The sequence below is a fragment of the Phoenix dactylifera genome, chromosome 4 (assembly GCF_051530095.1).
Source record: "Phoenix dactylifera cultivar Ajwa chromosome 4, Ajwa_hap1_PhDact_Kaust_v1.1, whole genome shotgun sequence".
Taxonomy (NCBI): Eukaryota; Viridiplantae; Streptophyta; class Magnoliopsida; order Arecales; family Arecaceae; genus Phoenix; species Phoenix dactylifera.
The window spans coordinates 51,361,394-51,389,310 of record NC_143193.1 but is presented as its reverse complement, the minus strand read 5'-3'; the positions used below and the strand labels follow the sequence as shown (position 1 = coordinate 51,389,310).

General features: G+C 38.1%; 2 protein-coding genes across 4 annotated transcripts; one reads left to right on the top strand and one right to left on the bottom strand.

Moving 5' to 3' along the window:
- Nucleotides 1-863: 863 nt before the first annotated feature.
- LOC103701306 (O-fucosyltransferase 9-like) lies at nt 864-14,419 on the top strand. Of its 3 annotated transcripts, none has more exons than XR_001879103.5 (11): nt 864-1,510; nt 4,619-4,691; nt 4,883-4,950; nt 6,177-6,265; nt 6,996-7,193; nt 9,550-9,754; nt 9,879-10,046; nt 11,102-11,269; nt 11,574-11,764; nt 12,965-13,030; nt 14,023-14,159. XR_001879103.5 is itself a non-coding variant. In XM_039133200.3 (10 exons), exons 1-10 carry the CDS (start codon nt 1,157-1,159, stop codon nt 14,156-14,158), a joined length of 1,650 nt encoding a protein of 549 aa, XP_038989128.3. In that variant the 5' UTR covers nt 864-1,156; the 3' UTR covers nt 14,159-14,419. The 3 variants fall into 3 exon arrangements, 1 of the variants encoding a protein (XP_038989128.3); XR_015977368.2 differs by having other exon boundaries at nt 12,895-13,030; XM_039133200.3 differs by lacking the exon at nt 12,965-13,030 and having other exon boundaries at nt 14,023-14,419.
- Nucleotides 14,420-18,846: 4,427 nt separating this feature from the next.
- LOC103701402 (cyclic nucleotide-gated ion channel 18-like) lies at nt 18,847-27,616 on the bottom strand. Its single transcript, XM_008783438.5, has 6 exons — nt 26,835-27,616; nt 24,834-25,046; nt 24,426-24,739; nt 23,030-23,141; nt 19,964-20,200; nt 18,847-19,766 (listed from the first exon to the last, which is right to left on the bottom strand). The coding sequence occupies exons 1-6, from the start codon at nt 27,312-27,314 to the stop codon at nt 18,984-18,986; spliced, it is 2,139 nt and encodes a 712-aa protein (XP_008781660.3). The 5' UTR covers nt 27,315-27,616; the 3' UTR covers nt 18,847-18,983.
- Nucleotides 27,617-27,917: the final 301 nt, after the last annotated feature.

Here is a 27,917-nt window from a genome sequence, read left to right as displayed (position 1 = left end):
TGCGCCCGGAAATAGTGACGTTGTTTCGGACGTATATTGCGATCTCACCGACTCTGGTTTCGTTTTTAGCACGGGCTCGACGGATTGAGAGCGACTTATGGGGCCGGCTTCTCCCACAGAGAGACTCAACCGAGCTCAAGTAAGCTGGTGGAACCAAGGCCCCCCTTCTTCTCCTAGGAGGCAACAAGGTTATTTATTTCTGGATATGTACGAAGATGGGATCGCTCCCTGGTGACGCATGCTTTACTTCATTTTCTACATTTAGAGCAAGGAGTCAAAGCCAGATCTTTCAAAAGAATGGATGCAAGAAAGATTAGTTTGATGGCTCTTTTTATAACCAATCACTGCAAGCTAAAAGTGCTCAATAAATATCTTCAGACTTCTCTTTCAAGACTCAGGATAACCATACAGCATAGACTCCACACAGATGTCTTGAATTAGGACTTGTTTAGAAGGATCAATAAAAAAAATAAGAAAAAATATTTTATATTTGATTCGAGCTTTTTTATATGAATAAAATTTTTATATTTTATAAAAAAATTAATTTTTACCCGTTAGAAATTAGATTTTTTTTTTTTAATACCTTTAAGCTTTTAGATGTAAGCAATTTAGAAATGTATTACTTTATAATGATAAATTAAATATATAAAAATTATATTTTTAAATACCATGTATTGAAACATAGGCTTTTATTTATTTATTTATTTATTTCTGCCGACCAAACGATTTTTTGGTGTCAGCACAGGATCCAACCAACTCAATTAAGTCTCCGAAGAATCTAATGTCCATCGATTCTTAAAATTAACTCCAAGTATGATTCTCTTATCAATAACCACATCCACACCCACGTAGATCTTTGTGCTAAATACGATGTACGGCGGGATACGACAAGATGCCAAGATCCTCCACCCGTCTCCTCCACCGCCCTCTCCAGAAAAAAAAAAAAGCATCTCAAATACTAGTTTCCCACTGGCTTCCCCCACTTAAAAGCTTACCGGCCCTCAACTCTAAACCGGAGCGCGCCTCGAGTCCCGTCTTCCGCCATTAATTCCCTCTTTAATTCTCCCCCTATCCGTTCCCCCCTCTCTCTCTCTGGCTTTGAAATGATCCCGAAGGAGCGACCTTTCACGAGATCTGGGGGGCTGCGGCGGTGACGATGCACGACAAGAGGTTGAACGGGAGACGGCCGCCGTCACCGGCGTCGTCGCCGAGGGCGGCGCGGCGGGGCGGAAGGAAGGAGTGGGGGGCGCCGCCGCCGGGGATGGAGCGGCTGCTGTACGCGGCGTTGGCCGCGCTGTTCCGGCGGAGGGGGATCCTGCTGGTGGCGCCGCTGCTGTACGTGTCGGCCATGCTGGTCTTCATGGGGAGCTGGAACCTTGATGCCGTGCCGGTGCGTGTCGGGGTGGCTGTGCTCCACCGCCGGCCGCCGCCGGGGGCGGTGTACAGGAGTCACCAGGTGTTCGAGAGTCTGTGGCCCTTCATGCAGGCCGACGTGAACCACTCTAATGCGGTAGGAGGGGGAGGACTCTTCCCTTTTGTTTGCTTTCTTGCTGATCTTATTTTCTTTATAGCAATGTAGAGAACAAGATGTCGTCTTTGTTCTTGTCTTCTTGAATTTTTTTTTATTCTTTTTTTCTAATATGCATCTACTAGTTAGACTCCCATAGGTTGTCATCAGGGACTAGTAAAAAGAGAAATATCAAATTGCTTTCAGAACGTATAATTTTATAGAATGTTGACAAAAAGGTGAGATTTTTACAAGCGGTTTCGTTGTTTTAATTGTGGGAAACTTGGAGAGGTGGATCAATCCATTCTGGAGGCTTTTGCAGCATTGCTGTACGCTTGGATGTTCTTAATTCAGATTCATAGTTTCACTTTTTTTTTTTTTGGGGGGGGGGGGGGGGGGGGGGGGTGGTGAGGGACAACGAGGAAGGGGATAAAAAGAAAAAAAACATAAGTTGCCAATGGCCCAAAAGGGAAAAAGGAAGCGACGTTTACTAAACTAATAAAAATATCAAAGACTTTCTTCTGATCCATGCCAAGTTCCAATGGCTCTTAAACTTCTTGGCATCCCTTATAATTGAAATGTAAACGGAGGGAGCAATATGATTGGATGTTGGGGTGAACTGACTTGTATGAAGGTTAATCTACCATTAGAAGATAGAAAGCTTATGCTTCCAATCTGCAAATCTCCGTTAAGCCTTTCAATAACAAGCAAGCTACCCCATGTAAGTGAAAGACTGAGATACCTGATTAGCTTGTCGTTGGAGCATTCTCCCCAACTCAACCGCAACTAAGGAAATTTAACTTGAATCAACATGTGGCTAGTGTTGAAACAATAATGAAGAAATCTCAAACTGCTCTATCACCACTTGCTCTATGGAAGATGAAATCCCCAACAATGTATTGATTATTGAAGGTGACTGACCATGTCCAACCCTCTATTTGGTCGAAGTTCTCTAATTCGGTTTCCTTTGGCCTCTCTACCAGCATTATGCTGAACTCTTGTATGAATAGAAAACAAAGGGGATCATCTTACTTATACCCTTGCTACAGTGAAATAGTGCTACAATGGTGCATGGCACAGTACACATACTACATGAGCCTCTTAGACAATATCAATACATAAATCCTTGCCTTTGAATGTTGCTAGGTCATTCTTGAATATATTCCTTAACATGATTACCTAACTAGAAGCTCACCGTCGAGTACTGACACTGTTGAAAGATTATCCTTGGACGGGTGAAACAGTTTTAAAAATTGTTAGGTATACAGAATGTTTGAGTTATATAGAAAAATGTCCATATAAGGTTTGGGTAATTATATCTTTTTATTGGTTAATGGCAATTGGGGAGGCTTTAGCAATGATAAACAGAGACATGACATATGATGAATGGTAGCATTTTGTGTATGAAATATGATGGAAATAACTAGCTAGGTTGGTCGCCATATGAATGGAGAAAGTTCAATTATGTCAACTTTATAAGAGAAAGGAGATTATACACTTGCATGATTTATTTTGGAACTAAACTTATGTGTCATCCTATGTAGCTAATGAAAGCAGCAATGAAACAATGATTATGGCACATGATGGAAAAGAACCCATTTTGTCAATTTTCTTATTGAAGCATATTGCACAAAGGAAGTAGATAACCAATAAATGTTTTTTTATTAGTTGGGGAGACTTATATTATTGAGGTGTTGTGATAATTCATTTGATGTAAGGACCAATGCTATTGAAAAGTTAATTTTTAATGCCTTTTGATAGCGGTCAAAAATGAAAATACTAGGGATTTCATGTAAATCCATTTTGATTTTGCAGTATACCCTACGCTAATTCCCACTCTTGAATAACTTGGCTCTTGGATGCCTCAAATTATCATGGCAAAAGGTAAAATCTTAATCGTACGATAATATCTATATAGTTCAGAGTCCATTTTTACAAGATTTATTATAAAGGGCCTCTTTAAAAGGACACAATATAGGTTATGAATATGATAGATTGTAACTAAGTAGCTTATGTCCTCAGTAGTTTGGATGTAGTAATTTTGCTAAATGAGAGCTTAACAGATGGGAAGGAACGTAGTTATGTTAAAAAGCTATTATCAGGATACCACTACTCTCATTGGTGTCATATTTTTTCTCTCCAGTACTGGAAGATCTTAAAGCTCCAAATAAGCCATGTTTCTTCAGAGGACCTGCATTTCAGAACCCTCCTGTTAATAACCTCAATGAATCGGTACTTAAGTTAATGTCACTTCATGGTTTTATAGTGTCTCGGCCCTTAAATCCAAACTCCATGTTATGAATCACAATCGCGGGCATTAGTTTTTTGGTTTTTCACACTTACAGGACCAGAATGTGTAAATGGTCCATTGATATAATATGGAGAAAGAATCTATGTTCTTAGTTTTAGGATCAAGATGTTATTTCCATCATCCAATGTGCAGGCACCATCATTCATTTGCAGAGGCAGGGAAATGAATCAGTTGCCCCTTTTTCCGCTCCTGAATCCATAATATTTACAGCGGTTGACTCTTCACATATTTCTTTAAGCACCTTCCTCTGAGGCAAGAGTCTTCTTGTCACACCCTGAATTTGAGTGGCTCTAATCTTGTGAGAGATCTCTTGGTTTCCATTGTTTTAGATATCAATCTGCTTCATCCTTCCAACTTGATGATATTATGCTAATATTGTTAATTTTATGAGTATTTGCCTTAAGGATGTAATCCTAAACTGCATGGACATTTGTTAGCAATTTGGTGCATTTTTTGCAATCTTTAGAGTGATAGGGTTAATTGACATGGTAATGCAATGTGTCCTTGGACTTAATACAGATGTATAATATGCGATGTATTATTATTTTAGTTGTACTTTGGAATGAATATAATTTATTACTGTATTTAGACATGCAATTTTTAAACATGATTTCGCTATCAAGTACTCCAATTATCTCTACTGCGGTCCATCTATATATGCTATTGATTTTTCAGATAGATTTTTCTTTTTTTTCCCCTCTTAATCTGTTTGTCATACTTGAGCAAGAATTTTCTAGTTTTTGCTCACTGTTGTTTTGATTAGTCAAATAACTGAAAACTTGTTGTATGAATATGTGCAGTTGATGACAGCATGGCATCAAAAGGCAAGCCAGAGATGGAAGCCATTTCTCAACAAGAGGTTATCTCATGCAGGTTTGAGTTTCAAATTTGATGTTCAGATTCTGTGTACCAAATCTTTTGCACAATATGCTGCTGTTTGGAGAAATTTTTAAGACCAATCTGTTTGTCTCGTGATGAGCATTGAACTATGAAGTTTAATTTTTCACATATTTGCACACACATCAGAATAACATTAAGAAACTGATTTTACTTAGCAATCTCAGAGTTGCCGCCTTCAAATGGCTTCCTCATAATAGAAGCAAATGGTGGGCTAAATCAGCAACGTCTATCGGTAAGTTCAAGTATGGAAAAATTAGTTGCCATTTCTTTTAAAAATTACTATTAATTAGTTGGCATTTTTTAAGAAAGTACTAATAGGTGAAAGGATATTCTGATATTATACTTGTTTTCTTTAAGAAGCCTTAGAACCCAAACAGAACATCTTTTCAGAAACAAAGTACTACATCACTCGCCATGTGGATTATTTATTCTTTTGCTAGAGGTTTGGAGCACTTAGTGGTATATATAACGCTACTCAACAAAAAATGCTCCTGAAAGTTAGTCCATTAACACTTGCGGCAAAACTCTTTAGGTGCTTATTATTTAGCAGTAGCCAACATATCATAGTCCTTAGAGTCCATTTCAGTGAAATATTTCTGTCTATGATGTGGCAGCTGCGGGTTGGCTGAGGTCATTCATTGTGTCCTTAGCCATGTTTAAGTAGAATTGCCCTTTTATTGTAATTGATTTCATTGGCATCTTATACTGACTCACAATAGATAACATATTTATTTGTTCGAACCAAGGTTCGCCGTCTCGATACTGGACTCTGTACCGGTGCCACATTAGCATAGTATCGGTATGGTACGGTACTGAATTTTTTTGGCATACCGAGTGTCGGTACGCCACCGGTACCGAATTAGAATGGTACAACACGTCATATTATGGTTGGAACCAGGGTACGCCGTATTGGCCCGTACGGGCCGGTACGAACCGGTCCGGGCTGGGACCGGTACCGGATCAGCGTGGGATCCGATACCGGAAGCTTTTTATTGGAAAACTGCCTGGTAGGACTGCCGTACCGGTACGGAATTAGTACAGACCGATACGGGACCGGTACGGGCTGCCACCGGTACGCCGATTGGTATCGGTACGGCGGATCTTGGTTTGAACAAAATCATTGCATCTAACTTATGATAACATAAATTTAACATGCTGTATTCTTAGCCTTGAGGGAAGTTGGAGAGATCCTATCATGCTAATCGTGCTAATTTCACTTTGAAGTTTGAAGTTTTCTGATCTCTCTCTCTCTCTCACACACACAGTCACACATACATACACCCCACACACATGCACACATGCTCGAACACACATCTTATTCACATCTATATCCTAACATTCAGCATGTTAAGTTCCTTTGGATATCAGTTGAACATTTTCTTCTTTGCTATGATATAAATCTTTATTTGTCATGTTTCCACTGCAAATTATCTGATGTTAGCTTGTTCTTTGAGACAGATATGCGATGCAGTTGCTGTGGCAGGTCTATTAAATGCCACGCTTGTCATCCCCATGTTTCATTTGAACAGTGTTTGGCGTGATTCCAGGTTATTATGTAATTCAGTTCACATCTTCTTTTTAGTTGATTCATCTCTTGCTACATTTGAGATTGTGGATCACTGGGACAGCCTTTTTCTTTTTCTTCTTTCTAGTATACTGTTTATCAGAAGTTGCTTCGACACCCCCTCCCCCCTTCTCTCTGATCTACACATTGCTTTTTGGTTTTGTTATATTTTTGTTTTCTTTGCAATGTTTCCATATTTATTCACCTTAATTTGAGGATGCTTTACCTTTTCTTTTATAATTTCTTATAGTAGCTGCTATAGTTGTTAATTGCTATTATTTAATAGCATTGTACATACATGAGCAGCACGATTCTTTGTATTGTACAACAGTAATTGGAAGACTTGCTAATTGTCTAATTCCTTTAAATTTGTTTTGAAATTTTGAAATTTTTGGTCACTTGCTTTGTTGGATTCTTCATGTTACATACGTCTGTACATATCCTGCTTTTCCTTTCAAGGGGTAATATAATACAGGTTGTTGCAGTTGCTGCTTTGATCTGTGCAAAAGTTCCGATCAATACTTCTCTCTTTGGAAGTTTCAATCTTGCAATTTCATTGCAGCTTATATTTTGAATGTTTTGACATTTTCTTTTAATGCTAAAAATATCATTATCTATAATTATTCAGTTGTATTTATATGTACTTCGCCTCTTTTATTTTAGCTGCTATGTTTGAAGACTAACAATGTCTTTTTTTGTTCTAATACTTTCAGCAAGTTTGGGGAAATCTTTGATGAAGATTACTTCATTGAGACACTCAAGAATCATGTAAGAGTGGTCAAAGAACTTCCACAAGACATACTGAAGCGCTTTGACTATAATATAAGCAACATTGTGAACATGAGAACTAAGGCCTTACAATCCAAAACGTATTATTTGCAGAAGGTCCTTCCCAAATTATTAGAAATGGGGTATGTGCACTTCTATTTAGTTTTCTCAACTAGAATATCTTTATGATATTTGGCTGGTTTTGTTTACCTCAGCATTGGACATCATCATCATTTTTTTCACTGATTTTGTAGAGTCATTTTCGTTTCTAGTGTGAAAGCCACTGGATGTTGCATGACATTTTATGCATGCAAAGGCAGTGAATCATATCATTAATTGTTTCGGAGTACCAAACTCTCATGTTAAATCCAACTTTGGTGGCTCACTCCTTAAATTGATATGGGGTGAAGATTTACAGCTTGGGTGATTTCTGGCTAAGAACTAGAGAACAAGTAATTACAGATGGATCAAAGCATAAAAGATCAAAAACTAAGATGAATCAGAACATAAACAATCAAGACTTAATAATAAAACTTTTGGATGTGAGTGCTAGAAAGGAAACTAGAAAAATAATTTAACAGAAAAAGATTAGCTCTTTGTGAAGATTCATCAGAATGCGATGTGATCAAGTAAAATACTGACAAAAATCTTATTCTATCAGTGTGGGTAGGTGCAGCTAAAACCCTTTGAATCTGGAGTGTTTTTCTTTGGGGTCACTTAACAGCTTTGATGATGCAATGGAATAATATTTCCTTCATCTTGTGGCAATTTTTTAAATTCTGTGCTTGAAAAGTGTAACCTTGTTTTTATTGGGGTTGAGGTAGTCCAAGGAATAGATTTGAAATGCCTGAGTCTATTGGTTATGTGAAATGGCATAATGATGCCCAGTTTTTCAGACAAGCCTTTTTTCTGAGTGGTCTTTGGCGTGTTCAGGAATCACTTGGTTTTATGAATGAGGTGCCATCCCATTCTGATAATTAATAAATCTCAAATTATGTGATTTTCATTTGATTAAATTAAAAGACTTAAGCAGATTCCTTGCAAGTGTGGGGAAGCTGTTTCCTTGTTGGAAGAATATATCAACTGGGAGCTCTGACCTTGTGGCCAGCATGCACTTTCAGGGAAACATATTTCATATATATTTGTTTAGAAGTTTCTGAAAGTCTATACTATTTATTCATACATGTTTCATACATATTTTAAGCCATGCTTCCTCAGGTTACAAAAATTATTGAATAGTAGATATCACTTTAGAACAGAATATATATTGTTTGAATAGTATAGACTCTCGGAAACTGCTGACAAAATTAAAAATATATTGGGATGTCAAAAACTATAATTCTTCTGAATGTTTTTTTAAAAATTAATCTGAGATGTACATTTCACTGAAAACAAAACAAGATGCTATTTTGATTCTTGTAATGTTATGTATATGGACATATGTAAATATGCTTGAAAAAAATGGTTACAACAATTTTCATCTATTGCCCAAATAGGAGTTGTTTTCCTGTTTGGTTTTGCATTTTGAATTGTATCTTGTTCCTGTTTCCTGTTGGTATTTTTTTTGAATAATTTTGGTACTTTCATTTTGTTGCTTTACTTGAGTCTTTATCATGCATCTGATATTCTGATGGCAAGTTGGCTTGAGAACTTGAATAGAGGCTGTTATGTATTTTATACGGAGTTTAGAAGGGGGAAGTTTGTAAACTAATGAAGGGAAAAAAATGAAAAAGATAGCAGCATGATCAAAAATAATTTGGCTCCATGTGAACAGGGATCCAAAGAGCCATTTTATGTTGGTTATGTATTAAAATTGATGGAGTCTGTAATCTTGCTTTCATGTGTTAATCAGTGGCATTGCCTTGGGTTATGCTCCTTCTTTAAGTCTCTCTTTTAGTATCTTCTCAACTTGTCACAATGAAAACTAAAAGGATCCGTGCCCAGATGGCAGAGTATGGATTAATATTCATCTGCTTCTTTGATATCACTATGTTCAAGACCAAAATGCTCTAATTTTGATATTCAATCACTGATAGAAAATGAAAGGAGATGCCTCCAAGCAGCTTATGGTTGACATCACTTTCATTGAACTTGTATTCGATAAAAATTTGCATCCTTCTGGACTTGTATTCATCTCAAAGTGGTTTTATGTTGCAGGTGAAAAGTTAACCACATAAGATCTAATTTTATTTCTGTCCCTATAGTTGAGCATTTTCCTGATTCTAATCTTGGTTTGGCTTAGTTCAAGAACTAACTTATTATGTATAAGAATTTGTACTGGTATACCTTCTCGGTTTTTAACAACATTTGGGTACTTATTTTATAATAACCATCATCGGATGTAAAAACATCTTTTAATGTTTCCTTCTACTAGTCCCTTTCTGAATTCAAACTGTTTGTTGTAAATGATGTCCTCACTTCCTTCTGTATTTAGATGTTACAGAGTTTTATATCTTCAGTTTTTGAATTTTTATTCAGTTCTTGTATTCATTGGCGCAGGGCTGTACGTATTGCACCTTTCTCTAATAGGTTGGCACACTCAGTTCCATCCAATATCCAGAGGCTGAGATGTTTGACCAATTATGAAGCATTACGGTTTTCTCAACCTATAAGGGTTCTTGCTGAAAATATGGTTGACCGGATGGTGAAAAATAGCTCCATGAGTGATGGGAAGTATGTTTCAGTGCATCTTCGGTTTGAAGAGGTCTTACTTCAGTCTCTGATTAATGACTTGAAATTTTTGTATACTTCTACTTCAATCTCTGATTAATGACTTGAAATTTTTGTATACTTTCTTCATAATAGACTCACACAAGTCTGTATTTCAGGATATGGTAGCCTTTTCATGCTGTACTTATGATGGTGGTGAGGAAGAGAAACATGAAATGGATATTGCTCGTGAAAGGAGTTGGAAGGGGAAGTTTAGAAGACCAGGTCGAAAGATAAACCCAGAGGCTAATCGAATGGGTGGAAAATGCCCTTTAACCCCATTAGAGGTTCATCACTGTACTCCAACTTGTTTTATTGATTATATATATATATATATTCAAATGAATTAAAGCTCTGATTGTGATATTTTAACTTCTTCAGTATGTGATAATTAACCTTGATAACATAAATATGATTTGTTGTCTTATTAGTGATATGAAATATCTGCAGTCAGATTTGGTGTAAATATTGTTGTTTTTTTTATGTGTAAATGAGGACTCCTAATGACATGATTGTGCTTGAATACAAATCCGAATTATCTCCTGTAAGGCATTTCTAATCTCTGATAAAGGTTTCTATCAGTTGATGTCCATCAGTCTTCCTTATAATATTTACAGATGCAACATTTACTCTTTTGGTACTAAAGAGTTATCTAGTCATAAAATTCTGATACCACTGTTCGGAGAATTTGAGAATATGAAGCTTCCAAATTCCAATACATTAAATTCCTATTTCACGACAAATAGAAAATCAAGTTACAATACATAATTGAATAAGATACACCATTAAAAAATGTGGTTTGCTGCCCATAGGCAATTTAGGGTTATAGAAGTGTATTTTAGTTATCATATCCAGATCCTTATAATTCTATATGGACGCCCAGGATCTCCTGCTGACTTCTTCCTCAATTCAACCTCTGCCTGACCATATATCACAATTTCAAGTTAAGTGCAGGAGGAAGTAGCAGTTTAGGCACTAGGTCAGATCTCTTTTGAAAAAAGAGGGGTGGCAGATCCTTTATACCGATATCACTTATGTTTTATTTGGAGAGCATTTCCTTGCTCAAGTATTGTCCAAGGTTATTGTTTCAAGTATGCTGCTTGAACCATGGGTTGTGTTTCATCTATTTCTTTGTATGTTTTTTTTAAATTAAGTACTGCTCCTTTTACTATAAAATAATAAACTAAAATGCTAATAATGCATTGTGCAGTCATAAACTGCAGCATTTATGGTAGTGAACTTCTCTAATTAATTTTGATTATTCAATAGCCTCGAGATTCCAGAATTTTCTTATGAATATATCCCTCATTCCCTTCTTTAATCAAATAATTGGTTTTTTTAGGTTGGGATGATGCTTCGAGGCATGGGGTTTGACAATACTACACCAGTTTATGTTGCTTCTGGTCAAATTTACAATGCAGAAAGATATATGGTTCCACTCCGTCAGTTATTTCCGCTTTTAGAGACAAAGGATACTCTAGCGTCAGCTGATGAATTAGCACCATTTAAGGTAATAATATTAATAATGCTTAATTTTCACAGCAAAATCCTGAATAAAATGTAAACTGCAATCTTGATGCTGCTGTAATTTTAACATTTGTTTTATATAAAGTAAAGTCTAGTTATTTCTCCAGGAAAAGAATGAATTAAAATCTTCTTTTCCTTCTTCTTCATCCAGTGTACTCTTCTTGATTTGCAAGAAAATTTCTGGTTCTGCCACACAGTTTTCATAAAAAGAAATCAGTGTGGTATTTTATGGCTTGTTTTCTGATTGACGGGTTGATTTGTTATCTGATATTTAGATGTTCTTGTAGGGTCACTCATCCCGTTTGGCAGCACTTGATTACACCTTGTGTGTTCACAGTGAAGTATTTGTGACAACTCAAGGGGGTAATTTTCCACACTTTTTGATGGGGCACAGACGGTATCTTTATGAAGGACATTCAAAGACGATAAAGCCTGACAAGAGGAGATTGGTCTTATCTTTTGACAACCCAAACATAAGGTTATTTCTCAGGAACCATTTTTTGTCTGACTTTAAATATATATTCATCTATTTATTCCCATAGTTTTCTTAAACTGTAGAAATATTAGGAAGAAACTTCTTCTTGGAGAAACACTTTAAGAATGTTGATTGTTGTTCCGGGCCTTCCTTTTCACTGGGATTGTATTTTGCAGTACTGAAAGATGATACCCATTATGGGAACACTAATCATAACCATTATAATAAATAATGAGAATTCAACCTAAGAAAGTTGTTGGAATCATTATTGTATTATCTTGTAGTTGAATGATGATGCGATCAAGTTATTTTGCATGCTACAATTTGCTTGAAATTTACATCAGAGTTATTTTTCCTGATAATTTTCTTCTTTATAAATTATGGAATTTAAATTAATAGCAGTTTGTACAAATAAATCTATCTTTTGCAAAAAGTAGTATACAGGTATCCACAATGCATGTTTAGTAAAAAAAAAAAAAAAGCTAGATAAGAAATAGTAATATTAAAAAATAACATAAGTAATAAGAAAATGCAAATGGGAGTTAGAGATTGAAGGTGGATGAGGTTGTTAATAAGGGGGATAGAGATAGGAGAGAAATAAGTTTATTAAAGAGAAATTAGTTAGGATAGAGAGAGTAATTTGCGTGATTAGAAAAATCACATTGGATATTGGATCTGGATGTGGGAGAAAGTATAATTAGTTACATGTACGTTTTGTTTTCCAAACTACTCATGTTGATTGTTGTTATAGAACAAAGATTTTTTTTGCCAAGCAAAAAATATTCCATTCATGGGCAAAGTTAACAGACCTGAACACTTCTTTTATAATATAGTATAAGATTTCACTATTAATCTTAACTGCATCTTAAGTTTGCTAATTTTGCTTTCTTTCAAAGTTATGCCTACTTTAATTTGTTTAGTTCTTCTGATTTTTTTTCAATCTCTGAGTCCTTCTATGCTTCTGCAAAATCTCAATGACTTGCAACTTTTCCTTTGATGAATTGGTCATATCTTGCTTTTTATTCTTACGCTTAAAATGATTCTTTAGCCTTTAAAGGTTTTTAGTTATTCTGATGAGAGATTACAGTATGTAGTGTGAGGATCTAAAGCGAATATTGATTTTGTTTTGCGAGATCATCATATGGAAATGCATTTTGTTAGATCTGTGTGGTTGTCATCTTATCCCAGATCTTATATTGGCAGTGTTTCCTAAAGAAGGCTATGGCTTTCAAAGTAAAATTGACCATAAGCCCATTGTCACCTCTTCAGGTCAAGTCCTTTTTTCCTTTTCTGTATATGTTGTTTTTTTTTTTCTTTTAACCATTTCACATGACTCCAGTTACCTTCACAAGTTGTCTTTTGCCTACATTACATATAGCTAAGTTATACAATGCAACTCCTTTATTTGTAAATAGTACTGTTCAGAAACATTCATCTGATGTCCTATATGTTTGACATCTTTTCCTATGCTACTCTCCTGTGCTCATGCCCCCTTCCTCGAGCAGCATTTTGACCCATATTGCATAAGTATATAATATCATGGTTTTTCATTTTAATCAAATAATTTCTCAAGGCACTACTTTTGAGGTGGACCCATATATTGAGCCTATGGCCTGATTTTAAGTGATGGAATAAATGATAGATCTCATGATGGGGGCTGAACTTGTGTGGTAATACTGGTTCAACTAAGAAGATTCAGCTGTTGGATTGATTAAAGACTCGGTCAGACTCAACCAATATCCAAGCAGGCTCTTAAATTTTGGCATACGAAGCAAATCAACTGCACATATCCTTTTCCTATTAAGTGGCACACTAGGATCTCCAGGATTTTTAAATGCTTGGATCCTCTGAAATTGTTTGTGATTTTTGTAGAATGTCAATTAAGGATGGTTACTTCGTGAGCACTATTTAATATTCCTTGAATTTACCTTACTGTTGAACCAAGGATAGTCTTTTTATAGTTATTAAACAGCATCACAGTTTAACATTGTCAATCTTGTTCCACAGACTTATAGAGTTCATTCATGAATGCCATATAGTGCAAAATCTTTTTTTCCCCCTCTCGGTTCTTTGTATGATTTCTCAAGCTTTTGTGCATGTTAGTTACCAGCTTCACATTTGTGTTTTCATCTTGACTCCATTCATCCACCTGAGTAGTCAACTTTGAACTTTGTTAGCTATTTGAATCCACTACGATTTCTTCATGCTCAGAAACTGCGAGATCGAGCAATCTTACAGTCTATTCACGATCTTGATTTCAGATGGGATAGATTCAAGCGTAACATGCAGGAAGTTCTTCATCACAGTGACTTGAAGGGAGTTGGATTAAGGAAATCGGATGCATCTCTGTACACTTCTCCCATGCCTGACTGCATGTGCCTGCGATCAGAAGCATGAATCTGTAGATGACATACACTGGGAGTCAACGGTAAATTATACTCAGTAATATATGTCGATACATGTGTAAGTAATCTTGCATTAACAATCATTCAATTGCATTAGAAATTCATTCAATTCTTGTTAGGTGAGCCAGAGAGATCATAATTTGGTACTGTATATTACCAATAGACGTCTTCATTGTATACGTAACAGAAACAGCATATTATAAGATTTTCTGAAATGTTAGCCCTTCTGCATAATGTCAGGGCTTTAACTTAATCAGTTTCTATATGGTTTCTTACGTATAATGTTTGTATACCATTTTGATATTGCTAAATTTATTTTTGTGGACTGATAGCAAACTTTTCTTGGGTAGTCTATAAACTGTATGATTTGTGCTGCTTGATCCGCTAATTGTGATCCGTAAGGAAGTGATGACGATCTCTGGAACAAGTAGTTGGGATTTATTCCATAAATTATCTTATTGGAATTATGATTCATATAAAACCAGCAGGGCAATTCCATTTTTTTGGCAGTAGCTTGATGACTTCACAATTGTAGTGATGAAAATGCAATTCTTAAGCACATGCGAAGACATGGCCGAGAAGAAGAGTTGCAATGACATAACAAACAAATAGTTAAATAATTTTGTTTTGTTAAGCTGTGCAAGGTTGTCTTATTTATTATCCCAACTGGAATTTCTTTTATGTGACAGGATCGTGATGGTAAGTTATGCTTTATTTTCATTAGAATTTTTATTGTAGTGGCTCAAAACTAAGATCAAGCATTCTTCCAGACATATTGTTGAAACTTAAACTTAAAATATTTCAGATTTCTTGTCTGTTCCTTCATCAAGTTGTTGAATTTAGTTGTCCTTCCATGTGTTAGTAAGTAATGCTTTATTTTCATTAGAATTTTTATTGTAGTGGCTCAAAACTAGGATCAAGCATTCTTCCTGAATATTGTTGAAACTTAAACTTAAAATATTTTAGATTTCTTGTCTGTTCCTTCATCAAGTTGTTTAATTTAGTTGTCCTTCCATGTGTTAGTAAGCAATGCTTTATTTTCATTAGAATTTTTAGTGTAGTGGCTCAAAACTAAGATCAAGCATTCTTCCTGACATATTGTTGAAACTTAAACTTAAAATATTTCAGATTTCTTATCTGTACCTTCATCAAGTTGTTTAATTTAGTTGTCCTTCCTTGTGTTAGACAGACCAAGTTGTTAGATATGAGCCAGCTCCCTTGTCTTACTTTCCCTTAGATTTTAGACATTTTGCTTATAAAAAAAAAAACATTAGGCATAGTGGGAACTAGAAGATGATAGTAGTGTTACCACCTTTGCATGCACTCCACGCAAATCATTTTACAGGGCCTTGAAATCAACGTCCAAGAATGCAATTCTTTGCTTCTCAACATAAAACTGCCATAAAACACAAAGTGCAGTTGTTTTAGTTTCTTTTGAAGATTCTCACATATACGGTGATAATAAAAAATAATAATAATACAGGACGAATCGACGCCCCGGTGCTCGAATAATTCGGGCGACTAATTCCCGTCCTATTCTCCTTCCCATTAGCATAATTCTTGTCCTTCTTCCTCCCCCTTCCTTTCCAATATATTAATTACCAGACAAGAATCCAATCCACGGAGCGAGATAGAGAGAAATTCGGACCTAAAAAAGATCAAAATTTCCGTATAAATTTGAACCGTCCAACCAAGCTGACAATTTTTTTTTATAAAAAAAATCCAATTTCTCCGCCGGCGATCTCTCTAGCAGACGTCGCCGTCGTCGTCGTAGTCCCGCATGGCGCCGACGAGCCCCAACTGGTCCTCCAGGTACCGGTGCAGCAGCCGATCCTCGATCGCCGCCTCCCCTTCCTTGCGCTGCACTGGGAACCCGCCGCAGCTATCCTCCCGGTGACCGGACGGGCTCTTGCTCCGCCGCTGGAGCCGGAGGCAGAAGGCGGCGATGCAGAGGAGGGGAAGGGAGAGGCAAATCAGGGGGAGAAGGACCGGAGAGAAGCAGATCAGGGCCAGCGCCAGGCGCCCCCTCCGGCCTCGTCCTCGGCCACCACCGCCGCCGACGCTGGACATGGGAACGATTCCGGGGATCCACCGCCCGCCGCCGCCCATGGCAAAGGAGCCGCCTTTGATGGTCCTTCCCTCTTTTCCCATTCCATGCTCCAACCCGCCCCACCACTCCTTCCTCCAAGTCCACATGACCACCTCCAACCACTCTCCCTTCGTTTATACTCTTCTTCTTATTTTATTCCAACAATGTTTTATTCCATACATTTATCACAACAATCACATTAACAATGTTTTAGTACTATACAAAAAAAATTTCATTATTGGATAAGAAAGTATATATCTATAAATCTTCTGGATTGCTGAATTAGTGAGATGGTAAGTTTTATGTGCAAATATTCCATCAAGAGATTGATACGAACAACGAACATGTCGACACCATGCACAATGACTTTATAATATTATTGATGTTGTCAAATTTTATTTTTAAAAACATTAGATTCAAATGATTCTAATTTGATCATATTTTTTTTAGATTTAAGTTTTGATGATCATCCAATCCAATAGGCATGGGCATATGCATACGGAATAATGATCATTGTTTTGTGCTCTAATCGAGTATCTAACTATATTTTTGAATGGAATAGTAAGTATTACAAAAATTATAATGAAATACAAACAGAAACTATATCAGTACTGTTATGTTAGAATGTAACTTTTCAAATTAGTATGAAGATTTAAATTTATAGTTAACTTTCTAGTTGAAAAACAGGGAAAATCTAAAGGGACGGTCAACCCAGAAAGGTGGGTAGACCTCCCAGGTCCATGGCGTTGTGAACTTTGTGATGGCCGTTAATTTAATAGAAGTGGCAGGGACAGGCCATTATTTTAGTTTCATATCTTAGGTTGACATGTCAATTGGCTATTCCTTCCTAGGTAAAGTCCACAAAGCTTTGTATCCTAATCCATTTTTAAGTGCTAGTCCTAAAGATGGCGTGTGACAGGAACATAAGATTTATATCACCTAAACACTATTTACAAATTGGGAGATATGAAATAGGCCATGCCCTATCAAACCATCTTTATTCTTTTTTTATTCTTTTTTTTTTTGGAATAAACTATTCCATATCTATCGGGGAATAGTTTTAGGACAATTCTCTGTGTCAATTTCTTATGATTATCTTATTTTGTACCTCATTTTGATATAATAGAGTAATGAATATTATAATATGCATACATATAATATATTACTAGCATAAATTTAGTTGTTCTTTCAGTATTTTGACTTATAGTGCATGTGCATAGCTATTAAATTTTTTAGATATAGAATAACTTAATTAAAATCTAATTTTTAAAAAGAAATAAAAGTAAATTGGCTCATAATCCTTCTTGGCTTAGAAGTATCTCTATCCCTTTTTCTTGAAAGTTCTTAATCTCTAGATATATTAAAAAACTTCACATATTCCTACATATTTAACTCTAGTTTTTTTTCTTATTCTTGAAGTCTATTAACATTAGAAACCTTCCTCTAAAGAACTGCAGTATGTTTTAAGTCTTTTAAGAGAGAAATCTAATTAGATTTACTATAAGAATATTAGATCTTTTAATTAGGATATTTTTAAAATTAAGAAATTAGTTGATTTTAACTTAGTTAAAATATTATAATATTATATTTTTTTTCTAAAAGGAATAGATTATGCTTCTCTTAAGAGGAGAGGATATATATTTTTCTCAAGTCTGAAATCAGTAATGTGGTATGTAAACTGAAGACCCATATAGTTGATCACAATCAATGTTACTAAAAATGTCCAGAAATGAAATATTATCATAATATCTAGATTAACAGTTTAAACATATAATGATTTATTGTAACAATAATTTATTTGGCACAATAGAATTTTATTTTTTGTTAAACACATAATGTCATACTTCGATATTTCTAATGTATTAGTCATATTTCTAAAATATATTATATTATAATTACACAATTGTTTATCGTATTGTATATCAATTTTATATAAAATGACTGAATATATATATAAAATTAGAAATAATATATGAGCATATGATATAATAATATATTATAGTAATAAACTAGTAATATTTTTATATATCATATGATTATCTCATAACATATGTTAACATAGCGTATAACTTTTTTACCGTATAATGATATTATATTTAATATTTCATATTTATTGTAATACTATAATACATCATATCTAATATTACTCTGCAATATCAATTTTTTATTCATAACATTATCATTATAATGTAAAATAAACTGTAACCGATCAAGGATAGTTTTGCCATTTAATAAAAATTAGACAATTTAAATTAATTTTCTAAATTATTCCAAAAATTTTGACAACCAAATCTAGCATAAATGCTAGCATAGCTATGCGACCTGGAATAGGTTTCCTTATTCGTGCTTTCCAAATGCCACCAAACAGGAAGTAACATGTGAGATCTAATTGTGTTAATGCTTGAATAAAGTCCGAAAGATCCAAAGCCAGAAAAAGTGAGAGGAAGATCAAAGGGCATACAAGATGTGGATTAATCTCCTGAGATGCTTAAAATCAGGAGCTCTTCGACTCGCCTGTGAGCAGAGCTGCCAGTCTCTTGACTTGATAGAGGTAAAAATGCAGTATAATAAGCTGTAAACACCAGCGCCAGCAAGAGCTTCAAAGTCGCCACTGTACTAAGAGGCAAGTATTGAGAGTGTTGCTACAATTTAATGGTAAAATATACATTGGCACAAAAAATCCTAACTAGTTCCTCTAATACTCTCACGTCACAGCATGATGCACCTTTCAAATATCATCCTCATCGTTTACAGAGAAATCAGGCTCCTGTGGCTTCATTAGCTTAGGCATCTCCACATCAACAGGTCTACGCTGATGGATCTTCACATCATTTGCTCCCCTCTTTGTGTTCTTTGCAAACTTCTTAGCTAATACTGTTGCACCTAGATGCTGATTAATGTTCCCATTATCAGTTTCCACCGACGAGCCTCCTCCACCATCCGCAATCGGAGGAGCTCCCTCGTGCTCGCCGGCCAGGCCTTGGTCATCCATCGCCTGCATGTAGTAGAGGCTTTCTTGTGTGGCCAGCTCCTTTGCCAGTTTTCTCTTCTTGTACCGTCGCCATGCTGCCTGTATGAAGCAAGCTCCCCATGTCCTCCATTGGTGAGAATAGAACCTGAATGCATGCTGAAGCTTCTTGCTGTGAAGACGCTTGAACTGGTTGGCCACAAATTTGAGATCTTCAGCTCGGAGGGCAAATGCCTCAACCTCAGTGAGGGACCGGACAGTTCGAGTGGATGATGGCAGGTTGACACTCGGGTTCGGCATCAGGGCCCATGTCAGCAACTCTTCCCCACAAAAATCCCCAGGTCTAAGGGTTATGGAGTTGAAGAATCCAGATCTACCGCCATTGGTGGTGGAGCTTTCCAGGTTGCCTCGAATGATGAAGAGCATTTCGTTAACCGGGTCGCCTTCCCGAACGATGTAGGTATCTTTGGTGCTCAGGGAGGAGACCAAGCGTTCGCATATGGCATCCAATAGTTGATCGTCCATTTGGGCAAAGAATGGGACCTGGCGATAAAAACATCCAAGATTTGAGTAGAGAAGGAGAGATGCCGCGCCACAGAATAACTTCTGAGAAACTCTTGTTTTGTATTCTTGAAGCAAACTAACAAAACTATGAGAGAGCGGAGGCCACCTGGAGACATCTCTATTGCACCGAACTAGAAAGGAGAAATAAGGAGGGTAGGAAAAATTGGCATACTCACACGGCGAACAAGGGCAAGACATAAATGACGCTGGATTTCTCGACGAAGGTCCAAAGGTAAAGAATGCAAAACGGCTTCTTCATCTACGCCTCTAGTGGCGAGCCACTTATACTGGACGAACCGCTGAACTCTTTCTTGCAAATCTGGGGGCAGTTGGCGATGCCTCATCCACTCCTCGATATCTCTTCGTTTGACCCTCCATTCTTCGAGTCTCACAGTAATTGATTGCAAGTAGGTCTGGAAAGAGAAAAGGGAACCTATCAATGCAGTATAGCATGATAATTAAGCTGAAATTATGAGTTAGTACGTGGGTCGGTCAAGGGACTTCGATAAAAGATATATATATATATAACTTAAAAAGATAAAAAATAGAATTGTGTTTAAGTACCAGCACGTTGCATATTGGCGTCATTATGAGACACTTATTGAACGTTATGCAAGGAGATTGGGCAAATAGCAAAAGTGATCTTTGAAGATTTTAACAAAAAATTACATGAGCATAAACAAGATTACGATAAAACAACCATAAGGATAATAATGTGATAGATATAGCAGTGATCGATAGACGGTAGGAATATAGAATTTACTTTCAGTAAATAAGCATGTGAGGAAAAAAAGAAAGATTAATTAGGCAATACTCATGGCCTTCCCCCTCTGTCGCCAACATAGGAAACCGGCATTTCTCTTTCTTATGACCGATTCTCCCACATTGGAAGCAGAATGCCGAGACGTTTTCCTACATGAAGCTTCCGAATCCCAGGGATGAGAGGATCTAGGGCATTGATCTCTATGTCACACAAGCATTACCTAGTTTCCAGAGCTGCTCGGTGAAGTCGTCAATAGCTACCGGGCGGCCTGTTGTAGCTGCGATCTCCAGAATCGAAGTCTTCTTCCAATATTCTAATGGTAGGCATGGCAACCGGACCAGACTATTTCCCTCTTAATTTTGTCAACTCCCAAGGCTCCATAGCCAGTAACTGCCCGACCACCAGCCATGGGCCGTCGACAAGGGCCTCATTCTGGTCGTCCACTTGTCGGAAGCGGAAGATGCAATGCTCCTCTGCCAGCAGAAACACCTCAACATCATAATCCAGCTTCCCTCGGGTCTTAAGATCCCAAGCGACTCATTCTGCAAGCACCTCCCATGGCCGAGTTAGGGTTTCACCGACTCCCATGGTGGTGGAGACGGATCCAAAAACCGCGACGTCGATGGAGGAGGAGGGGTCGGAGCCGATGGGGAGGCTTGTGTTCGGACCATGGTTTGCAACGGCCAAGGTCCGGCAACCCAGGTCACTAAGAAGTGGGGCTTGGCCGAGGAAGACGACCGAGTTAGCTCCAAAGTCCACCTCTGGCCCGAGCTCGTCCTAATCAGGGTCGAGTTCGCCGAGGAACCAACCAAGCTCGCCAAGCTCACCATCGAATTCGGACAATTGGCAGAAGCCGTCTAAGGTGGCCCGTCAGTGGTCACTGGAGAAGGGATATTTTGTTTTGAACTCATCTCAGTCTGCAGATGGAGAGAGCCAACCAGGGTCTGAATCGGAGGCTGAGGTCAACTCACGTGTTGAGGCGGGTCGAGCCTAGAAGACCGATGTGGTGGGTCGGGCCAGGAAGCCTAGACCCGTGGACGTGGCGATACTGGAGACAGCGTCTGGTGTAGGCTATCTCAAGCGGGCCAGAAGCCCACCAGTGGATCAGCGGCCCTCCTGCTAGGGAGAGGCCGACCTCTCTTTGGCCCAGTGGGAGACGAGCCCCTCGAAGCCTGTGACGCTCCCTCCATCCTCGAAGGAGGGAGCGGACTCTCACCAAGGGTCTCCATGGCCCCCTTGCCTTTAGCTTCGCTGGCCGGAGTGGGGGCATCAGCTGTTTCACAAGGTGTCTTGGTAATGGAAGGAACCATGAAGGGCGAAGGGCCTGATGGCTTGAATCAGCCGGGTTGTGCGGTTGAATGGCCAGAGGTCCGAGGGACACCGGTAAAGCCCAATGTCGTCGCCAATGTTGTCGATTTAGGGGGGTTGGATCTCGAGTCAGCGACTTCCAACCATGGGCATGCGGTGAGGAAGCTTAAGGCGGTCTTAACAGTGGATTAGCTTGGCTCGATTGGAGGGTGTGACCTATGGGCTGGCTGAGCGCGGTGGGAGAACCGATGCAGGCTAGATGGGGACCAGCGAATCAGATGAGAGGAGTGGTTCGGTGGAGGACTCAATTGTCCCGAAATGAAGTTATTGATTTGGACTTGTAAAGGGGCAAGTAAACTTTCTTTTCCGCCCATCTTTAAAAGACTTGTACACTTGAATGGTCTAGATGTGTGTGTCCTTCTATACATGAGGCTGTCTGGATGGAGCCTTTAGTTGGCAAGGCTCCATTTTTCTCCTTCTTGGTGTTTCTTTGCAACTGAGTCTCAAAGTTTATTCGGAGGCATTGTGGTGGTGTGGAGGTTGGGTTTTGCTACCTTCGATATTTGTCATAAATGTAACCAGCAAGCTATTATGGTAATTACTGAAGGTACTAGTAACCTTTGGTATTTATTTGTTGTGTATGCCAATACGGATTACAAGTATACCGGGAGCTGTGGAGCGAGGTGTCGTGTATGGAACAGCAAAGCATTCCCTCCTTGGTGGCCAGAGATTTCAATTGAATTGATGGGATAGATGAGAAACGAGGGGGGAAGGTGTTTTTAGGCAAGCTCGAGGCTAGGGAGTTCCAAAACTTTATTTCTACCAATGAATTTGTGGATTTGGGGTTTACTGGTCTAAAGTTCACCTGGTGCAACAATCGGTAGTGGTGAACGAGAGTATGGGAGAGGATTGAGATTACCTGCTTAACAAAACTCAAGTTAAGCAAAATTCAAGCTCATCTAATGTTGGTTTAGATTTCCTGTTGTCAAAATTCAAGTTATTTTATAATTCACAAAACGCTTAACAAAAATACTAGCAAATCTTATTTCAATACATTTCATCTGTAAATCCATATGTGAAGCAGTAAAGTTCAAGTTAGTTATAGAGGCATAAGGAAATTGTAGCTTGAGAAGAGAAAATAGATAAACTTGCAGAGGACAACAAATATTACCTGCATGTTTCCAATTAGATGTGAAAATAGAACGAGACCCACGATACATATAAGGATCGCAAATGACGTTTCTCCTACATAAGTGCTTGTCACCAAGTCCTGCCCATATGAACTGAATGGCAGCAAAACAGAGCACCAAATGAGCTTTCCAACTACAAGATTCTTAAGAGTCAGATTATCTTGTGATAGAACTTTACGCTCCATATGCATAAGCCATCATCAGTTAGTCCTATTAATCCTTATCACGATATAATGAAAAAAAAAAATTGCTCAGGTACATGATGAACTCATGTGACAGTCAATTGTTACTAAAAGAAAAACACTTTAAGCAAAGTGAACACTGAAAATAAAAGTACTGACTGAGGGGGCACTTTGTTGGCAGGTTTTACTAAAACAGATTTACAACAAATTTAAAATTAAGTATGACAAGAATATTTGTTTGGCTGCTTTCCATAAAAACTGGTATTGTAAGAACTGGTAGGTCATAAAACCTGAAGAAATGTTTTTTATGAAACCTGTTTTTCAGAAGAAAACAGACTTCATGATCATCTGCTTTACAAAACATCAAAGACAACCAGACAGCTGCAAAGGAGTTAGCTGTTGAAATTAAATGAGGAAAAAATGACTCATTAGTTAACCACCACTCAATTTTCAAAGATCAAGGAATGCAAAATGTCTATATAGTTATCAAGAATCTCAGAGCAGGTCATGATGCCCTATAAAAAGTTGTTGTGAGAAACCTAGAGCATGAGCTTGGGAGGCAAAGACAGACGCAATCATACATAGCCTCCACATATGACAACAAAGTCAAGAGTCAGCAGAAATAAAACAACAGCAACAAAGAGTGCCTCTCCTTATGTTCAAAAGACTATAGCAATACAGCAATGAGTGCCTCATACGAAGTCAAATGGTTTAGCCTACACGGCCAAGTCAGAAGTAGAAAAAGTTGCTTTAAGTCATCATTAGTTGTCATTATGGAGATCTTAGTGGAATCTATAAGTCTATTTTAAATATGTATACAAAGTCACAAGGTTTTCATGCAATAAGCGGGCAAAGGAATCAGAACTAGGGAACCGCAATAGATTCATTATTCACAGATTATAGTTCAACTTATAGACATTTTATTTTATTTCAAAACATCCATAATTGATTCTATTTAACTGTTTCTTCTGCTTTTCTATCCCATCCTCTCTACCTTAATCTAGCTAATCTCTTCATCAAACAGCAAAATAAAAGGTTCATCACCTCTTGCAAGAATCCCCAAGAAATTTCATTTACATGAAAATGGAGAAGGAAAAAGAAAAAAGAAAAATCTGTAATAATGCAAATTACAAAATTGATATACTCAAAGAATATGTCGCAATTAGAACTGAGATCTTGCATGCAGAAGTTTTACCTTAAGTTTTTCAAGCCCCACCAAAGACAATACAGGTACTTGTCAAGGAAGGTCCCTGCAACAATGTCGTTACTCAAAGCATCTGCGAAGATGCCAAAGTTGAACTGGGTCTTACCACTAGTGGCATCACAATTAGCCCGCACAAGGGTGGTGTTAAGCCAGGTTTTTCGCTCTGGTAAATCCACAGTGCTGCAGTCCAAAAAACTAGAAATGCACTTCACTGTATTATTGGCGACATTCTCTTTTCCACACTCAGTTATCCAACAGTTGTACTGGCGCTCAATGGATAAAAGATACCATAAAGCTCCTAATACCTGTATAGAACATAAGTTAGTCAGAATTTCTTGTTCGATATGATATGATATACTATCATTCTTGATGACTAAGAATCTGCAGAAAGAAACATACATGACTAGCTAGCATATAGAGAAGGAGATTATATGCAGCTCCAGTCCACGCAGTCTTTGCAAGTACTCCAGTTGCCTTGACGATCCGCGCATTCAAAGGGAAAATGAGAAATAACCTTGGAATATACTGGAGCAGGACAATCAAGGAAAGAGTATGGTTAGTGTGATTAGCTGTTGAGCTGCTCACTGCTGGTATCACAAACCAGATTAGTATCTGCAACAAAGAAAAGAAACACAATTAAAATTCTGATAGGTGTGCAGCATATGACTGGCTAGTGCCATCAATCAAAAGAAAACATAATATCCAAGAAAGTTAAGCAATGTTGAAGCATATACTGTGCAAATATTCTCCAACATAATTAGGACATATGACAGGCAAGGAAAATATCATCCAGAGGCCTGAATGCTGGAAATACATGTTCATGTAAATGAAGACAGATGGAATTTTGCTGGAAAAAAAAGAGAGGAAAAACAAGGATATGATTTTAAATGTGGATATTTTACCATGGTCAGCTCTCCTGAATTCAATAGGCTTTTATTGCTTTATCCAGCTACAGGGCAAGTATAGCACAACTTGGGAGTGCCATTGGCACTATTAACCGCCAGCCTCTAAATAAGCCTTGATAGATCATTAAATTGCCTTGATCAAGCAGGTAAAGTTGAAAACTTTACAACTCCTACGCTGTCTTAAAATGAACTAAAACTTTCCAAAAATAGGAATAGAGCTATTAAGACTGCCCTACCAGGCTATATCACAGAACTATGGATAAAATTTGATCATCAATCCCTTACAAAATAATTCAGATACTCTCAATAAACCCAAACTGTAGGTCTATTGTTACAAACTGTTCATTGCTATGATTTGATGATCTAGACTGCATTATGTGCAACTACAGAGTGCTTGTCCTCAAGTTATTAGCTGCATTACTTCAACAGCCTCATTATTGATCTTCTCTAGTTCCTCTTGAACCTAAATTGTTTTTAATGGCATACTACCTCCTTGACGAATCCACACACGCACCTTCGAAACATCTCACCACCCTTTGGCAGCCAAGCCCCCCATGACTCCAATTCTAAAATGACATAGTAATAATCTGCAAGAGAGAAGGATCAATACATCCAATTACCAGATTCAACATCATTTTAATGCAACCAAAGGAACCTTTTATGGGGTAAATACTGAATGCCTTGTCCATATTCTATTATATGGCTGTTGCCCTGAAGAGATTAATAGGTCGGTTGAGTTTTTTAAATCTAGACAATGTCCACACCATCTAAATAACAACGAATTATCGCTATAAACCACTAGCAGAACTTGAATTGGGTTCTTTCAAGTATACGCACCTCTAATTTCAACAAGATGCAATTAACCATCTAAAATAATTGTCTCATGCATAAAAGAACGTGATATTTAATTTGTTGGAAAACCAACCCATTCATGAGTTGCTCCTCGAGATGACCCCGTAAAAGTGTTAAAGCCAGATAGAGTAAATAGCATGTAATATTTCAACTGGCATTATTTGGTTCATAAATTCAAGTCAGAGAAAGGTATCAAATTTTTTATAGGTGTAGAATTCATATATTAATTTGTAAATAGCATGTAAATAGAGTAAATAGCATGTAATATTTCAACTGGCATTATTTGAAGTGTCTGGAAATTTTTGTTTGATAAAGCTTTAAATGTGTTTATATTAATTTGTATCTGATGTCAATCAGGAAGAAGGATCTAATGTGATGGTCAATTCACATTAGGTTAAAGCCAGACACTTCATATATAGGTTAAAGTATCAAATTTGTAAACAGTGGAAAAGAGATTTCATCGCGCAAACACCCACACTTACAAAAATAAAGAAAAAAAAAAAATTTGCTCTATCAAAGAAAGATTTTTTTTTTTATTGCAATGATGAGGTCACTAAAAGAATCTATCAAGAATGATAGAAAAGGAGAAAGGGTCATCAAATTAAGCAGACTAGGAAAAGTTTTTTTTTTTTTTTGAGCATGCCTGCGGGATTGGGAGGGTGGCGGCAAGGTCGATGATGAAATCGCCCTTGAGGTAGCGCATGGCGATCTGGTCGGGGTCGGTGACAAGCTCGCCGCGGCCGAAGACGCGGGAGCTGGGGGCGATGAAGGCGATACGGAACTTGAGGATGAGATGGGCAAGGTAGAAGAAGTCGGCGATGGTGCGAAAGATGGTGACGCTACCGCGGATGAAGGGGTCGATCTGGACGCAGATGGGGCCGCCGATGTAGAGGAGGTAGAAGTAGAGGGGGTCGATGAAGAGGGCGATGAGGCAGGAGATGAGGAAGACGCGGTTCCACCTGAGGACGACGTCGCCGCCGGGGTCGAGGATGCGCCGGGGCTGCCATGGCTTGTGGCGGTGGAAGCGGACGGGGACAGGGGGCAGCGGGGGGCGGTTGAATGGAAGAGGCGGCCGGCGAAAGGCGAGGAGGAGCCGCGAGGCTGCGGGGCCGAAGGCACTCATCGTCCACGCCGGGGAGGGGAGGATGAGGCGGCGGCAGCGGCAGCGGCGGCGGCGGCGGCCATGGGAGGAGGAGCGAGGAAGGAGATCAAGGAGTGGAGTTGGAATGGGAATCGGTGGTTGAGGTTGGTGCTCGGCCTTGGATGGTTGGGGGCTCGCGGGGAGCCGCGAGAGACGCAGCGATTTCCGGCGGGAGTAGAAGATCAGGAAGACTCCTCATTCCTCTCTCTCTGTCTCTCTCCAACAGAGAGCGTTCCACGTCCGTCGGATCGATGCCTACTTCGTTTCACTGAGGTAGTTTGTCCGACAACTAACGAACCATGAGGAAGAAATGTAACGGCTAAAGTGGGGCACGCATATAGAGGGCGCCACGTAGCGAGATACGATCTTAAATCTTCTGGTATTGGATTTGCTCCCGGCTGATGATTAGAAAATTTAGCTTTTGGAGTTACCACATTTTTAATCGATTGATTGAGGTCCAATTGAATAACTTTTCACCTTGGTTCATGCATAAATCAGCCCTTAACCCACTTAGGTAAAAAAAAATTAGGACAATAATGTTGCTTAAACTTTATTAAGCAAAAAATGTTATGGTTGTTGCAAAAT

Coding starts and splice junctions, on each gene's coding strand:
- LOC103701402 (XM_008783438.5), bottom strand. CDS start 27,314: ATGAGTGCCTTCGGCCCCGCAGCCTCGCGGCTCCTCCTCGCCTTTCGC. Junction 24,740..24,833: donor TCTATATGCTAGCTAGTCAT/GTATGTTTCTTT, acceptor TGTTCTATACAG/GTATTAGGAGCTTTATGGTA. Junction 19,767..19,963: donor GTCTTGCCCTTGTTCGCCGT/GTGAGTATGCCA, acceptor TTTTATCGCCAG/GTCCCATTCTTTGCCCAAAT.
- LOC103701306 (XM_039133200.3), top strand. CDS start 1,157: ATGCACGACAAGAGGTTGAACGGGAGACGGCCGCCGTCACCGGCGTCG. Junction 4,692..4,882: donor CAAGAGGTTATCTCATGCAG/GTTTGAGTTTCA, acceptor TAGCAATCTCAG/AGTTGCCGCCTTCAAATGGC. Junction 9,755..9,878: donor TGCATCTTCGGTTTGAAGAG/GTCTTACTTCAG, acceptor TCTGTATTTCAG/GATATGGTAGCCTTTTCATG.